Here is a 14,616-nt window from a genome sequence, read left to right as displayed (position 1 = left end):
TACAATATAAAGAATATCAAAATTAAAAAAAACAATATTTAAAAAAATTATCACCAATCAAAATGGTCACAACTTCTTTATATGTTTCCTGTAATTATTTGGTATTGATGTTACGGTTTATTAATTTATAGTCATATTAAGCACAACATAGTAAAGTATATTTCGAATATCGAATCATAAATTTCACAACACTAACTACATTACTGCGAAGTTCTAACTGATCTAAAACATTTCAAGATGGCATGTTAAGCCCGCCATTTTCAAAACGTACAATAATACGAACTTCCGATAACTATCAGTCTGTATAGAGAGTACGAATTCTTTTTTTAAGAATGAAGTCTATTAATTATTTGAAACAACATATATATTTTTTTAGGCATTACAAAATAATTAAATACTATAACAGTAAAATACCTGGGTAAATCTCCGTTTAAAATGACGTAATAAACGTAAAGTTAAATTATGCTTATTAATTAAATAATATAAATGAAGATAAAAATAATAATTTATCGCTTTAAAAGATTAGCTTTTTATTTCTTCAATATTCCTGGACTCATCTTGATAGTAGATTTCATTGATTTCACTTTAATGGGTATTGTTTTTGAGACTTTTGTAGGTGGTTTAATCATTGACATACGAGTATTCGGTGTATTAAGTGCTCCCAAGTTTGGTGATGCCTGTTGTTCTGAAGATACAACCCTTTTTGTTGTCGATAAACCTCTGCAATTTTAGGAATAGCTTAATTTAAACATTTACATATATAATATTAATTAATAAGATTCAATTATACCTGTTCGACAGGTCGGAATTGATCGTGAGATTTGTTTTACTTGTGCTGTACTTTTTACTCGCCAAAAATTTTTGTCCTGTATCCGAAGATTTTAACAACGAGATATTAGAATTAGCAGTCGAAGGAATGTGAAAGCTACTGCGACGAAGCGTCGGTTTTACATTTTCTTGCTCAGGTTTTAAGTTCCTTCGTGTCGTAGATTTAGGAAGCATTGGTTCGATACTACGACGTGCTCTCGGCGTTAACGTTAAATATGCGTTTGCTCGCGTCTGTTGTTCATTCGTCGATTTTGATAAAGGTTTGTTGATTGTACATGTACTTGATCGATTTGATTTATAGGGACTAAGAATAATAGCAGGTGCTGATCTTACGGATGCACTGTCATCTATTATGAAGATAAACAGATCTTAATAATTTCCAGTAGAATATTACTATTTTCAGATAATATTCATCTATCTAAATAAGATAATTGCCTTGAATAAGAGAAGTATCATTCGCAATCTCTGGTTTCTTCATCAGTAACACCTTAAGAGCTTTTTCTAAGTTTTGATATGCCCCTAAAACATATGCAGTTACAATCCTAGGATTTTCAATTTCGCTCTGTAAAGAAATTTGCCCTAAGGAATTGGATAATTCAGAAACTACAGAGGGAGAACTAGTAAGCTTTGGAGGTGACGGCCGTGGTTCTTCGTTTGAACTTTCGGTTTCGATGTCCCATGTTTTCTGACGTTGTAAAACAGGTTTAACTGATTGTATTGGAGACATAACACGACTTGCAGATGGGTCGGAATTTACACTCCTACTTTTCTTCTCAGGAACACACTAACAATGCGTAATCAAATTAGTTAAAGTATAAATAATAAAAATATCAGTATTATTTTTATATTATATAATATTATATAAATATTATATAAATTATATTATAATAGTACAATATTATATAAATGAAGTACCCACTTTTAAACTCATATCATCTGTACGAAGAAACATTTCCGGTTCTGTATGACTTCGCGTAACTCCAATATCTCCTGTTAAATTATTCTGCGCGGTTTTACAAGACGTATTACTTGTTTGTGAAGCGTTTAAAATGTCCATATATCGATTGACATCCGGTTCGCATACGATTGTGTCGAATAGTTTATATGATACATCACGCAAAAGTCTAACAACATCTTTTGGTAAACAAGGTAATAAAGTACTACCAGTTTCTTCGATCTTTTGTGATATATTGTCCTGAAAATAAATACAATATTACAATAATCTTACTGTACACTTCTTACTGTACTTTTCATGATTTTTAGCTAAAATCGTAAACTTGTACTAATTTTTTTCTGAGGAAAATAAAGAAGATATGTTTAAATCGATATACTCGATATATTTATTAATGTTTTGCTATCAAATTGTCAAATTTCAGTTTTGGACGTTGTCGTATTTCAGATAAATATTGAATTGCATAATAGAGGTATATCTTTACTTTCATTTGCGCAAGTTATACATTATTTAGTTACTTGAGCTATTTACATACGTAGTAAATGATGCTTAAATTTAGAAATATTACTACACGTAAAATAAAAATTATTCCATCTCAAATATAACATTAAACGCTATAAGCATTAGATAATTTACTTTAACTATTAATGCTTTCATAAAACCCAAGTTCACGTGACTGAGAAGCTCTCAATTTAAGCATTTCGATACATTTTACATTATTTATTGCCCCTCCCCAAATTTGTAAATGTTGGAAGTCAATAAACTCCAAATGATAAACGATGTAAATGCTAAAATTAATACAAATTTAAATTTTTGAATTCGCGCGATCACCTCAGTAACAGCTCAGCATAATTTCACTTTAATACTTAGATAAAGTCAGGTTTAATAGAAATTATGAAAGAAATTATTAATTTTTGCATACGGTGCTTCCAACAGGTCCGGTACCACTAATAGTCCAAAAGGACGCGTCCTTAATATGATCAGAATTGGGACATTTACATATGACTCCTCCTAATTCTAACACTGCCCTCATATTGGAACTATCGCATTCAAGTGCAACTCTAAGAACTCCTTGATCAGGTGTTTCAACATTATTATCATTCTTTCCTGAGGCATGTGAATCATTGTCCCTTTCAAACGAGAGTAGTTTAAATCCGATCGCTTGTAAAAAACTGGCTAACGTTGCTACGTCCGGTTTTGTTGAATGTCGAATGTCGCGCATTTCCTCATTGTTCCAGTCAGCATGCGCATGTACACCAGTTATCCATTTGAGTACCCACTGATAAAACTTTCGTTGTGCACTAGATTGAGGAGCATTTTGACTGTTAGGAACACACGTACTGGTATCCATCCTGAGAACTTGTAAACTGAGTGTCACAAGAAACAAACTGTTCTCGGGATTTATGTTTAAATTTTTTTTTACCGGCAACCGAAAGTGTTAGTAATGAACCTACGTACATATACTAGTATTAAACATATAACAGTCCTTGCTATTGGATTATAAACATTCAAAATGATACGGATAACGATAAACGAAAATATATACAAATTTCAAATATCTATATAGATTTAATCTTATCGCAAATAAATTATAATATATGATATATAATATACATTTTTTTTTAAAATATCATGTAAATGTAGTATTGAATTAGAGCTTAATTATTTAATGGTACATAAAAAATATATATAGGCTAACACTGTATAAATTATAAATATTTATTTAGTATACATAGTATCTGTTTGATGATGTAATAGTAATCGTATATATAATCCGTAAAATACATACTTTATGTGGGTATTTAATTTTTGTTTACATTGTTACATGAACATTATTTGGTAACAATGTAATTCAAACTGTATTTGAATTATTTTAATAGCATGAAAGTTATATTGCAGATTTTATAGATATTTAATTATAATGTCAATTAATATGTTACTATATTGTGTTTCATATTTTTAGGTTATAGTTAGATACAAATAAAATAAGTGGAACTATGAATGTCTTTTTATTGACCTCTATAAATTATCATTTATCTCGATTCATTTTGTTATATTTCTTTATTGTAAATCATTATTTATCTCATCTTCTTTATTTCAGAATTTGTAAAAAAGTGCTTTTACAATGGTACTTGTGAGAGTTACTTTGGCAGCTGGTGCTGTAGCCGTACAATTATTTCCACAAACTTTCTTATTGCAACAATATAGGAAAATTAGAGCCAGATATGAGTAAGTATAAAAAAGTATGAGGAGATATTAAGAATTTTATAAAGCAATTTTAAAATTTTATAAATAGCTTTGAGAATAATGAATTACCAATACGAAAAGGTATTGAAAGAAGACTTAAAGAAGCACTAGATGATGTAAATCTAGTATATAGACCAATGATACCAGAAGAACGTATTAAATTTTTTAACGTTCATGATATAGAAATGTTTCATGCTGGATCAACGTACTCAACGTATGGTGGCTTAGTTGGAATTCCAGTGAATTTTGAATATAATGATATTAGTCATATAAATAATGGAAACATATCAATTCAATATGCACCACTTCAATGGGATGCAGAAGCTATCGAGGAATTTCATAAGTCTTTAGTACTCTCAGAAAATGCCCAAAAATTTGCTATAGCTCAACAAATTTTAAAAGTCGCAACTTTTGATCCAATAATTAAAGGTATCAATATATTGGCAGATGCAGTAATAGGAATGGGAGCTTATGAGTTACTTCATTCAAAATTAAAAGTTACCAAACAGCAAAGGGGTAAAAATGCTTTATGTATGAGTATTGCTGCAATTGGAACTTTAATTTTTACCTCATTAACAAATAATGCATTAGATTATTATAGAGAGACAGAAGTCAATGAAATAATATCTAAATTTGGTGATAAATATATTCAAGGTGGTGTGGAATATTATGAAAAATTATCACAGAAAAATAGGGCCTTAAGAATACTATTGGGAAGTAAGGGTAGATATATGTATACACCTGTTGGAAATCAGATTACTTGGTTTACTCAAAAAAGCATTCCAATATCTGAACAAATAGATTATTTTAAACAAAAAATGCAAAATATCCAGTCACAATTAGTGTAGTATGTATTTGTATGATTTTATGTAAATAAAACAATCATAATAAAATTAATGACAAATTCAGAGTTAATAGTACTTCCATTCTAAATTAACTTTATTTATTAGTATATATTAATTACATAATTTATATACAATAGAAATATTATTTTTAAAATACTTATCTATATGAAATGAAATTTAATTTTTCAAGTTAAACTATTTATAACATATATAATGTTGACAATTTTACACTTCGTTATATAAAAAATTACAAGAAAGCAAATACATCTGTGACAACTTTATAACAGTAAATTTTTATTCTATTAATAAATTTATAAACGGTTATAAAAGTGGCATGCTTATAGATGAACAGCTAATATTTATAATTTTTCTATCATAGAATATTTATATATATTAGGAAGCAAGGTAATCACATCTAAAATTGTTTCTACCTGTAAATTGTGTCAAGCTTTTTACAGTATGTATTTTCTACATATTATATATCATATATTGGCAGAATAATAGTCATCTTTTTAAAATACATATTCCATAAATAAATACAAGATACTTACAATCTAATATACAAAAGTACTTACACAATTTTTAAATATACAGAATTTTGCACTATGTGAGACCTAGAGAACCAAGCTGAAACATCAAAAAATTAAGATTTAAAGTAGAAACACTTTTAATATATGCAATACATATAATAAAAGTTAAGTTGTAATATATATCAAAATAAATAAAACATTCGAAAAAAGCTAATTTTATTTCTGTTTATTAACAGGTATTTGCTTTTTATGTGTTATAAATTAATGTCATTAATGTTAATGTTATGTTAATGTCATTAATTAATGTTTGGAAAACGTTGATAAGTTATTTAAGATAACTTATCAATGTTTTTCAAACATTAATTAAATAAATATTAATTAAAAATATAAATATTCTTTCAAAAAATTTAAAAACTTTTTACCAGTGTCATTTTATCTTCTTCTTTCTTAAGTACTTTTGCTGTTTGTTCTTGATCAAATTTGACAACTGCAGCGATCACTCTAGCAAGCACCATTGTTTCTCTTCCCATCATGTATTCAAATAAAATGTTTCTAAGATATTCAATCTCTGTTGAATCTTCTAGTGTATCATGCCTCAACTTCATTAATTTTCTAAGTTCAGCTAATTCTCGCCTCTGTGCTGTTAGGGTTTGTTGAAGAGTGTGAAAAGAACCAGTATTTGATTGTACAGCTGCCATTGCAACTCGTGAAGTGCTCTCTAATTCCTAAGTAAATTAATAAAAATTAGTAAATTCTATTTTACTTATACTGCTTATTTTTATGTTTATGTTAAAAAATAATGATAAAATTGCAATTAGTAAAATTGGTGTATTTACAAATTTGAAAGAACTTTACCTTGTTAATTAAATCAGTTTGCATATCAGGCTGAAAGAGACAAAAGTATAAATAAAATTATAAAAAATGAAAAAATAATTACATGAAATTAAAATAAGTAATATAAATATAACAAAATCTTAAAAGTAAATAAAAAAAGAAATATAAAATAAAACATCATTTTGTAAATTATGAGGTATTACTATTTTTTATAACTTTGTTGTAACCAACCCTTCTTTCATTTCGCCATTCCTGTGTTAATTCATTAATCTCTTCTTCGTGTTTTGCTTCCAACTTGTCAGTTTTCTGTTGCACAATTGATTTCCATTTTTTTTCTATTTCTTTAATTTCATCTGCATGTTCCTTCTTCATTATTGTAATTTTTTCCACTAACTGGTTTATATCTTTTGCTTTTTGTGACATTAAATTTTTATTTTCTAAAATTAGATTCTCAATTTGCTCAGATTTGGCTGTTAATTCTATTTGGAAATCTTTTAATTGCTCTTTATATTGTTGAATAAGATTTGATTCATAATTTTGCTGACGATCTAAACAGGGAAATGTAATAATATATTTACAATATATTACTATAATATTTTTGTATATTTATTATCATCATATACAAGGTGATTTTTTCACTTTGCATATGGGTTGGGGTTCGTTAATTTAAAAACAATCTCGACGAGATGATAACACCGTATTGGTATATATAATCTGTTATTAGAAGCCGAAATATCATCTCTGTTAAATATATATAAATATATATAAATATGCATAAATATATGTAAAATGGAAACAATATTATAAGAAGAATTCTAATTTACCGAATCGTCTTTCTAATGCAGCATGTAACTCTTCTTCCTTATCATGTAACTGTGCTTGAAATTCCTTAACTAGTTGTTTTAATCTCATGCTTTGCTCCTCCTCGTTTGTTTTTAATTCTTGCTTCAAAGTATCTACTTGATTTTTTAATTCATTACTAACGAAATGCATTTCCAGTTCTTTTGCTTGGAATGTTATTAATGCTTCATCTAGTTGTGCTTCTAATTTTTTATTTTCTTCTTCCAATTTGTCATTATTTTTAGTAGAAAACTCATGTACTATTTCACTACTACTTATACTTTTTACTTTTTCATTTAGTGCAGTATTTGTTTCTCTAAGAACCTTTATTTCATTTTGTAATTTTTTAAAATCTTCAACAGTAGTTGTTGATTTGTTTGTTTCTATTGCTACTTCCTCTTCTACTGATGAAGACTTTAACCTTTCAATTTCTTTCAACAATTCCATATTTTTAGTATCTAGTAATTTTAACTCTGCTACTTTTTCATCTACTATAAGTTTTAATTCATATACTTCCGTTGTTAATTGTTCTTCTACTACATCTTTATTCTTTATTTGAGATAATAATTCCATATTTGTAGATTTTAATGTATCAACTTCATTTTTTAATTCAATATTCTTACATTCTATTTGATCTAAACTGGAAACCTTAGATTCTAAATTATTTACATAAGATTGAAATTTCGTATTTGTATTTTCTAATTCTATAATTCTACTTTTTAAAGATAAATTTTCAGTAATTAATTCACTGTTTTGTAATTCCTTTTTTTCTAAATCACTTTTTGCTTTATTTAAGCCATTTATTTCTAATTTTAAGCTATTAATTTCCTCTTCAATATTTTTTAATCTTGCAACTTCCTTGTCCAAAAGTTCTAAATTCATTAGTAGTTCTTTATTTTTTTCTTCCATGTTATTATTATTCTCTAACAATAAATTTAATTTATCTACTTCATTATGTAAACTTGCATTTTCCTTTGTAAGATGTTCTTCAATTTCTTCTACTTTTTTCTTAGATGAAGTTAATTCTTTAAGTTGGAAATTCAGTTCCTGATTGTTAAACTGTAATTCCGTATTTAATAATATACTTTCATTTAACCGATTTTTATATGATTCAATTTCTTTTCCTAATTGTGTATTTTCAGTTAGTAATTGTTGATTGTGTTTGTCATAATTTACAACCTTTTGTTTTAAGTTTTCATTAGATTCATTTAATTCTTGATTATGTTTCAGAAATTCGTTTTGCTTATCTTTTAGATTCTTATTTTCCAAATTGGTTTCATTATGAATTAATTTTAGCTTTTCTAATTCAGTAATGATTGCTGCATTATTATCTTTTAATGTTACTATTTGACAGTTTTCAGATTTTAATATATTTACTTCATTTTCCGATGTTTTTAACTGTTCTAATAATTCTGCATTTAAAGTTTTTACTTCATTAATTTCGTCATTTAATTTTTGAATAGTGGCATCTTGTTTTTGTTTAATAGTTTTTAACTTCGTTAATTGCTGGATTTTTGTTTGTACTTTTTGCTGTAGAGTTTCATTTGACTTTGTAAGCTCAATGATTTCATTTTCATATTTTTCATTTCTGACTTTTAAATCAACTAAAAAACTTTCTTTACTTCCTAATTCTTCGTTTAAGGTATTTATTTTTTTATCTTTTTCAGACAAATTTTCATTTAAAATTTTTATTTCTGATTCTAAAGTGTTTATTTTTTCTTCTAATTTATTGGAATTAAGGTTTTCAGATTTTAGTAACGTAGCAATTTTTGTTGCTTCTACATATTTCTGTTCTAATTCCTGTAATTTTTTTGTGTTACTATTTGCTTCTTCAAGTTGTACTTTCAAATCAGATATTTCATTTGAAAGTAATTGATTCATATCATTAACATTGTTAAGTTCTTCCTGCAAAGATTTAGATTCTATCATTAATAATTTCACTTGTTCAGGTAAATTTCGTAAGTCATATAATTTGAAATTGAGATTATCTATCTCAGCTATAAGTTTACGATTTTTTGTATCAACTTCGCATTGTTGCTCCAATTTCATGGACATCTCATTTAGTTGTTTGTTATAATTTTCCAAACTTATTTCCAAATTAGATTTAAGATATATAGTATCTTTTAATTCGGTTCGTAATTGATTATATTTTTGTTTAAGTTCTTCAAATTCCTGTAATTTAGTTTGGAAATTTTTAATTTGCACATTTACACTATTCTGAATAATATTATTCGCTTTTAGAAAAGCGTCAAATCCATTCTTTAAGACAGAAATTTCATTGTTAATCTCCATGAAGCATTTCACTGTATTGCTTTTAATATAGATATTATCTTCCTTTAATTTTTTAGTAGAAATTTTATAATTTAAAATATTTTTAATTAAATTATTTTTCTCTTCGTGAAGTGAAGTAATATTAGAACTATCTGTTTGAAGTCTATTTTTAAGATCGGAGATAGTAGATTTACAGGTTTGAAGTTGTGTGCATACTCCTAATAACTCGGTATTTTTAATTTCTAACTCATTGTTCAATGTAATTATCTCTGTATTGTCTTGTACTTTTTCTTTAAGAATTTTCATTTCCGCTTCCTGACTCAATAATCTTTCTTTCATGTTTTCAAGCATTGTTTTATATTCATTAACTTTAGCATTGTAATTTTCACATACTTTATCTCTATCAATTAGAGCATTTCTCATATTTTCTAATTCTTTATCAAGACTTTGTATGGTAGCTTGTAATTTTTCAATTGTTGCTTCTGCTTCTTTCCTTTTTTCTTCAGCAACAATTTTATGTGCATTTTGTTCATTTTGAAGCTCTGTGTATTTTAATTTGTAATTTGAAAATTCCATATATAGTTCTTCTTTATGTATTTGATATTCTTTAGTAATCTTTTGCAATTCTTCTAATTTATTTTTTGTCTCTTGAAGTTCAATTTCCTTTTCATTTAATTTAGACTTTATATTTTGACATATTTCAGTATCATGCACTTTTGTAGTTTTTTCTATGTTTTCTTTATTACAATCTTCTCCATGATGTTTTGAGTCCATTTTTTCATCTAGATCATTTAATAATTGCTGCATTTCTTGCTGTACTGGTTTTAAAGCTTCTGATTTTTCATTTGTTATATCTTGTACAATTTCTTTTTTTTCTGAATCTGAATTTTGAGTACTATGTGATAATTTTAGTTCTTCCACTTCAGCTTTATATTTATTAACAATTCCACTTAGATTCTCTTTGGATTCTGTCACATGCTTCAAATCCAATTGTAGTTTTTTGATTTGTTCTTCTTTATCTTCTAATTCTCTGTGTATCGAAAGTTTATTTTCAGCTAAGGATATTACAGACTCCTCCTCGCGTTTTTTTAAAATAATCATTTGATCTGTTAAACTTTTAATTTCTGTAGATGCATAACTTAACTCCTTTTCCTTTTCTGTATAGGAATTTTTTAATGTTTCATACTGAGATTCTAATATATTTTTTTCTGTTAATATTTCAGAAAATTTTTCTTTATTTCGTTTCAAAGATTCTTTATACTTCAAAACAACATTTTCCAATTTCTTTAGTTTATCTTTTAATTGTGTATTTTCCATTACCAAAGCATTTTCTTCAGAACTAATTGACGATCCAGTACTTAGGTCAATGAGATTATCTTTTAAATTTCCTTTATCATTAGTAGTATCTGGTAAAGTAGATTCTAAGTTTGGTCCAGTCGTTTGTAAAAGTTTAATCTGCAATGCATATAACATTAAAATCTGATATAATACAATAATAGTAAATTTTTTAATATTACCTTTGTATTTAATGTATTTATTATGTGATCTTTTTCTTCAATGTCATTTCTCAATGCTTCTTCCAAATGAGCTTTGGCCTGTTGTTCTAACTGACACTGTTCTTTTAAGTCAGCTATTCTTCTTAATACTTTATCTTGGGTTTCTACTAAGACTGATTCTAATTTGCCTTTTACCCTTTCCAATTCTTTATAATGTGTTGCTAAATCTGTATATCTTCCACGATATTTGTGGTATTTTGCTTGCACTTTCCGATATGCTGAATATATTTGATCTTTTGAAATTTTATCTAATTGTGGATTTATATTTTCATCTATCTCACTAGCAGATTGATCCATATCAGACTAAAAAGGAAATGAAAATGGACAGTTAATTACATTCAAATATTAATAATTTTTTAAAAATATTATATCTCTTGATGATAAATGTTCTGTAATACCTGTAAATGATACAAATTAGCAGGACTTTCATAAATTGGAAAAAGAGATGAAGTATCACTAGTAATACTGCTAACTGATGATCTTCTTGAAACACCTATAGAATTTGACGTAGGTGACATTAAATCTACATTTTGAAAACCATGTTTTGCAGGACTATTTTTGGGAGTTTCTGTAAATAATCACTTTTATACTTAAATTCTTCTTAATTTAAAATAATAAAGCGATATATAAAAAAAGAAAGGCTTACCATCTCCTTCTTCCGTTAAACTAAAATTGTCATTAGATACAGATAATTCTTGTACTGAACTGTTAGACAAAGCAGGAGATACTACCGCCTAAATTAAACCAAGTTATTAATATATAAGATAGATAGATATTTAAATTTTATTTCAATTATATTAGTAAATCAACATATATTTAATCATCAGATATGACAAATGTATTTTTGTAAAAGTAATAATTTTTTTATAAGTACACAACAATTTTATTTTATTAAGCAGATTACAAAATACATAATTTATGTCTTAATTTTATATAAAATGTCAAACCTGTGCTAGTTGTTGCATGCTTGCCTGTAACCTGGCAGGCGATTGTTTCATTTCTTCCGCGAGTTTATCTTTAAATTTTTTAAACATTTTGACAAAATTTGTATGATATTGTAGTTTTTTATTAAATTATATAAATTTCCATAGATTTTTATTTACATCAAAATTAGGTTGGGATCGAAGACAAATGTCAAAATTTAAACACAAGTACAAGCATTATCCTACATTGTTTGAGAAAATAATTTCAGAAAATATGCAAATCATTGATTATCAAACACGATATTTAATCCTTTGATGTAATATATTTTTACTGCAATATTAAAACTTTCACGTGAGAACTATGTATACGTAGCACAGTTATTGCCATTGATGTTGATAATAGTAGATTGAACTGAAACTATTTTTTGAATGAACAAATAAACTGGTTCATTATATGATTTTGTGTATTGTATATAATTTTATTTCTTTCGATGCATATAATTCTTCTAAGTAATTAATTAGAAGGAATAAATAAATAAATAAATATAGTCGGAAATAAAAATTATTTCAATTAGAATTGAAATATAATATACTATAGGGTGATCATATAGTTATTTATCAAAAATATTTCAGTTTCTTATAATATTTTTTAGAAATTTGAAATATAAATTGAAACGAAATATTGGATTAAAACATTAATATAATTGTCTTATTTTAGCGTAGCTTTATATACCAACTTTTAATCTATATAATGTTCACTCATTTCTTATAATCATCATATACATAAAATCTAGTTACTTTCACGCATTGGTTGAGTATAAATACAACGTGATATAGTTTACATTGTGAAATAGAATACTGTTGCTTATATCATTTAATTTGGCAGGAATTACAATAATTCTACTTTCAATGATTTGATTTAAAAAGGAAAACATTTTCATTCTGTAGGAAATGGTATGGTATTATTGAACGTAAAATGAATGAATAAGTGACTAATAACCTTATATTAGTTCTGTAGTTAATAAGTTTATACTTATTTATTAAACTATCTTTTAAAGAGAATTTTTATAATTTAATTTACATACTCAAAATTTTAATTTTTTTTTCTATTTTGTTTTGATAATATTTGAGAAAAGTACACTTAAATTAAATCTTCTGAGAATAAATTTAGAAAATAATTTTTATAAATTATTACACATGTGTGTGATTCTATATATGAAACATTTAATTTAATTATTTGTAAGTTTAACTTGTACATAATATGATGTTACAGGCTTAAAATGATAGTATACCTCCACCTACTGCGGTACCAGGGTTTTCCTGGCGACTCCAAATATTGCTTCCACTTTTGTGCCACCTATTATGCCTACTGCACCTTTTATACCTCCTCCCAGTTTACCACCTGGTCCACCCGGTATAATGCCTCCACAGTTTTCTATACCTCCACCAGGTTTTAGTTTTCCAATTACTGCTGCTCCCACCTGATGCTGGAGTCATAGGTTAATACCTTTTTTTGATTAAAGGATATTTTCATTTTTTATAAAGTAATGTGCTTTATTTAAATATCATTTATATTTTAGCTGCACCTCCTCAAATAACGCGGCACCAGGTATTCCTCCACCTGCACCTATAGCAAGTGAAGCCACATCAGGTGTTCAACCTATTGCAACAACAGAAAAAAAGACTGATTGGACTGAACATAAAGCTCCTGATGGAAGGACGTATTATTATAATAGTGCTACAAAACAATCTTTGTGGGAGAAACCAGATGAGCTAAAACACCCAGTGAATTGCTTTTTATCACAATGCCCTTGGAAAAGAATATAAATCAGAGAATGGAAAAGTATATTATCATAATGTGACAACTAAAAAGGAATCTAGGTGGACTATTCCTACAGAGCTAGAAGAACTAAAAGCAAGAATCGCAGCTGAAGAGGCTGCTGCAGCTGCAGCTGCAGCAGTTGTTGCAAGTGCTACGAATACGTTAGTAAAAATTATATTTATTATAATTCACATATGTACATACATATGATAAAGAAGCTTTAAGGTTGTAAATGTAATTATCAATATTTTGTCTTTTCAGTATAGTTCCTGCAGGTATTCAACATTTATCTCCAAATGTTGCAATTGCGAATACATCTCAAACTAGTACACCAGAACCAGGTGGAAAATCTGCAATTGAACAAGCCATGGCTGCAACTCTTGCAGCAATAAACATTCTACCCACCTGCAAAGCCAGATGAAGATAGCAATTTGCAAAAGGATCAGTGAATGATAGTCGTACTCAGTACTCCTGAACCAAAAATGCAATTTAAAGATAAGAAGGAAGCAATTGAAGCATTTAAAGAATTGTTAAGAGAAAGAGAGTTCCATCAAATGCTACATGGGAACAGGCAGTGAAATTAACTAAAGTGATCCTAGATATCCAAACAAAAAATTAAAATGAACGTAAACAAGCATTCAACGCATATAAGACACAGAAACTTAAAGAAGAACGTGAGCAAGAAAGATTAAGGTAAGTATCATTGTGTAATATTATATAAAACTAGCATATTTTAAATAAAAAATATAAAAACAGATGTCATTTCAAACAGATTGAAGAAAGCTAAGGAAGATTTAGAACAATTTTTATTAGAAAATGATAGAATGACAAGTACAACAAAGTATTATAAATGTGAAGAAATGTTTGGTAATTTGGAAGTGTGGAGGGCTGTTGGTGATTCAGATCGCCGGGATATTTATGAGGATGTTATTTTTAATTTAGCCAAACGTGAAAAAGAAGAAGCAAAA

At 27.1% G+C, this 14,616-nt stretch overlaps 4 protein-coding genes across 7 annotated transcripts; 2 read left to right on the top strand and 2 right to left on the bottom strand.

Annotated features, from left to right (window-relative positions):
* Window positions 1–136: 136 nt before the first annotated feature.
* LOC117212998 lies at window positions 137–3,165 on the bottom strand. Its single transcript, XM_033458202.1, has 5 exons — window positions 2,703–3,165; window positions 1,748–2,023; window positions 1,264–1,612; window positions 791–1,175; window positions 137–720 (listed from the first exon to the last, which is right to left on the bottom strand). Exons 1-5 carry the CDS (start codon window positions 3,129–3,131, stop codon window positions 531–533), a joined length of 1,629 nt encoding a protein of 542 aa, XP_033314093.1. The 5' UTR covers window positions 3,132–3,165; the 3' UTR covers window positions 137–530.
* Window positions 3,085–4,931, top strand: LOC117212995 (transmembrane protein 177). 2 transcript variants are annotated; one of them, XM_033458198.1, is made up of 3 exons: window positions 3,085–3,217; window positions 3,882–4,009; window positions 4,077–4,931. In XM_033458198.1, exons 2-3 carry the CDS (start codon window positions 3,906–3,908, stop codon window positions 4,873–4,875), a joined length of 903 nt encoding a protein of 300 aa, XP_033314089.1. In that variant the 5' UTR covers window positions 3,085–3,217; window positions 3,882–3,905; the 3' UTR covers window positions 4,876–4,931. The 2 variants fall into 2 exon arrangements, with proteins under 2 accessions (XP_033314089.1, XP_033314090.1); XM_033458199.1 differs by lacking the exon at window positions 3,085–3,217 and adding an exon at window positions 3,431–3,574.
* A 350-nt stretch (window positions 4,932–5,281) lies between these two features.
* Window positions 5,282–12,252, bottom strand: LOC117212972 (golgin subfamily A member 4-like). Of its 3 annotated transcripts, none has more exons than XM_033458141.1 (9): window positions 11,851–12,252; window positions 11,550–11,637; window positions 11,302–11,471; window positions 10,865–11,206; window positions 7,061–10,802; window positions 6,468–6,784; window positions 6,258–6,287; window positions 5,825–6,127; window positions 5,282–5,499 (listed from the first exon to the last, which is right to left on the bottom strand). In XM_033458141.1, exons 1-9 carry the CDS (start codon window positions 11,935–11,937, stop codon window positions 5,476–5,478), a joined length of 5,103 nt encoding a protein of 1,700 aa, XP_033314032.1. In that variant the 5' UTR covers window positions 11,938–12,252; the 3' UTR covers window positions 5,282–5,475. The 3 variants fall into 3 exon arrangements, with proteins under 3 accessions (XP_033314032.1, XP_033314035.1, XP_033314033.1); XM_033458144.1 differs by having other exon boundaries at window positions 11,302–11,396; XM_033458142.1 differs by lacking the exon at window positions 6,258–6,287.
* An 853-nt stretch (window positions 12,253–13,105) lies between these two features.
* On the top strand, window positions 13,106–14,610 carry LOC117212989 (pre-mRNA-processing factor 40 homolog B; the record flags this gene model as incomplete). Its single annotated transcript, XM_033458173.1, is given in 10 exon segments — window positions 13,106–13,145; window positions 13,148–13,301; window positions 13,303–13,325; window positions 13,407–13,426; window positions 13,429–13,641; window positions 13,643–13,809; window positions 13,910–14,044; window positions 14,046–14,188; window positions 14,191–14,341; window positions 14,421–14,610. Coding segments are annotated over 10 exon segments (1,236 nt in total), but the record flags the coding sequence as incomplete, so codon positions are not given.
* Between the last annotated feature and the right edge of the window lie 6 nt (window positions 14,611–14,616).

This window comes from Bombus bifarius, unplaced genomic scaffold, assembly GCF_011952205.1.
Source record: "Bombus bifarius isolate JDL3187 unplaced genomic scaffold, Bbif_JDL3187 scf7180000008422, whole genome shotgun sequence".
Lineage (NCBI taxonomy): Eukaryota > Metazoa > Arthropoda > Insecta > Hymenoptera > Apidae > Bombus > Bombus bifarius.
The sequence above is the reverse complement of the archived record's forward strand: the minus strand, read 5'-3'. Positions and strand labels throughout refer to the sequence as shown.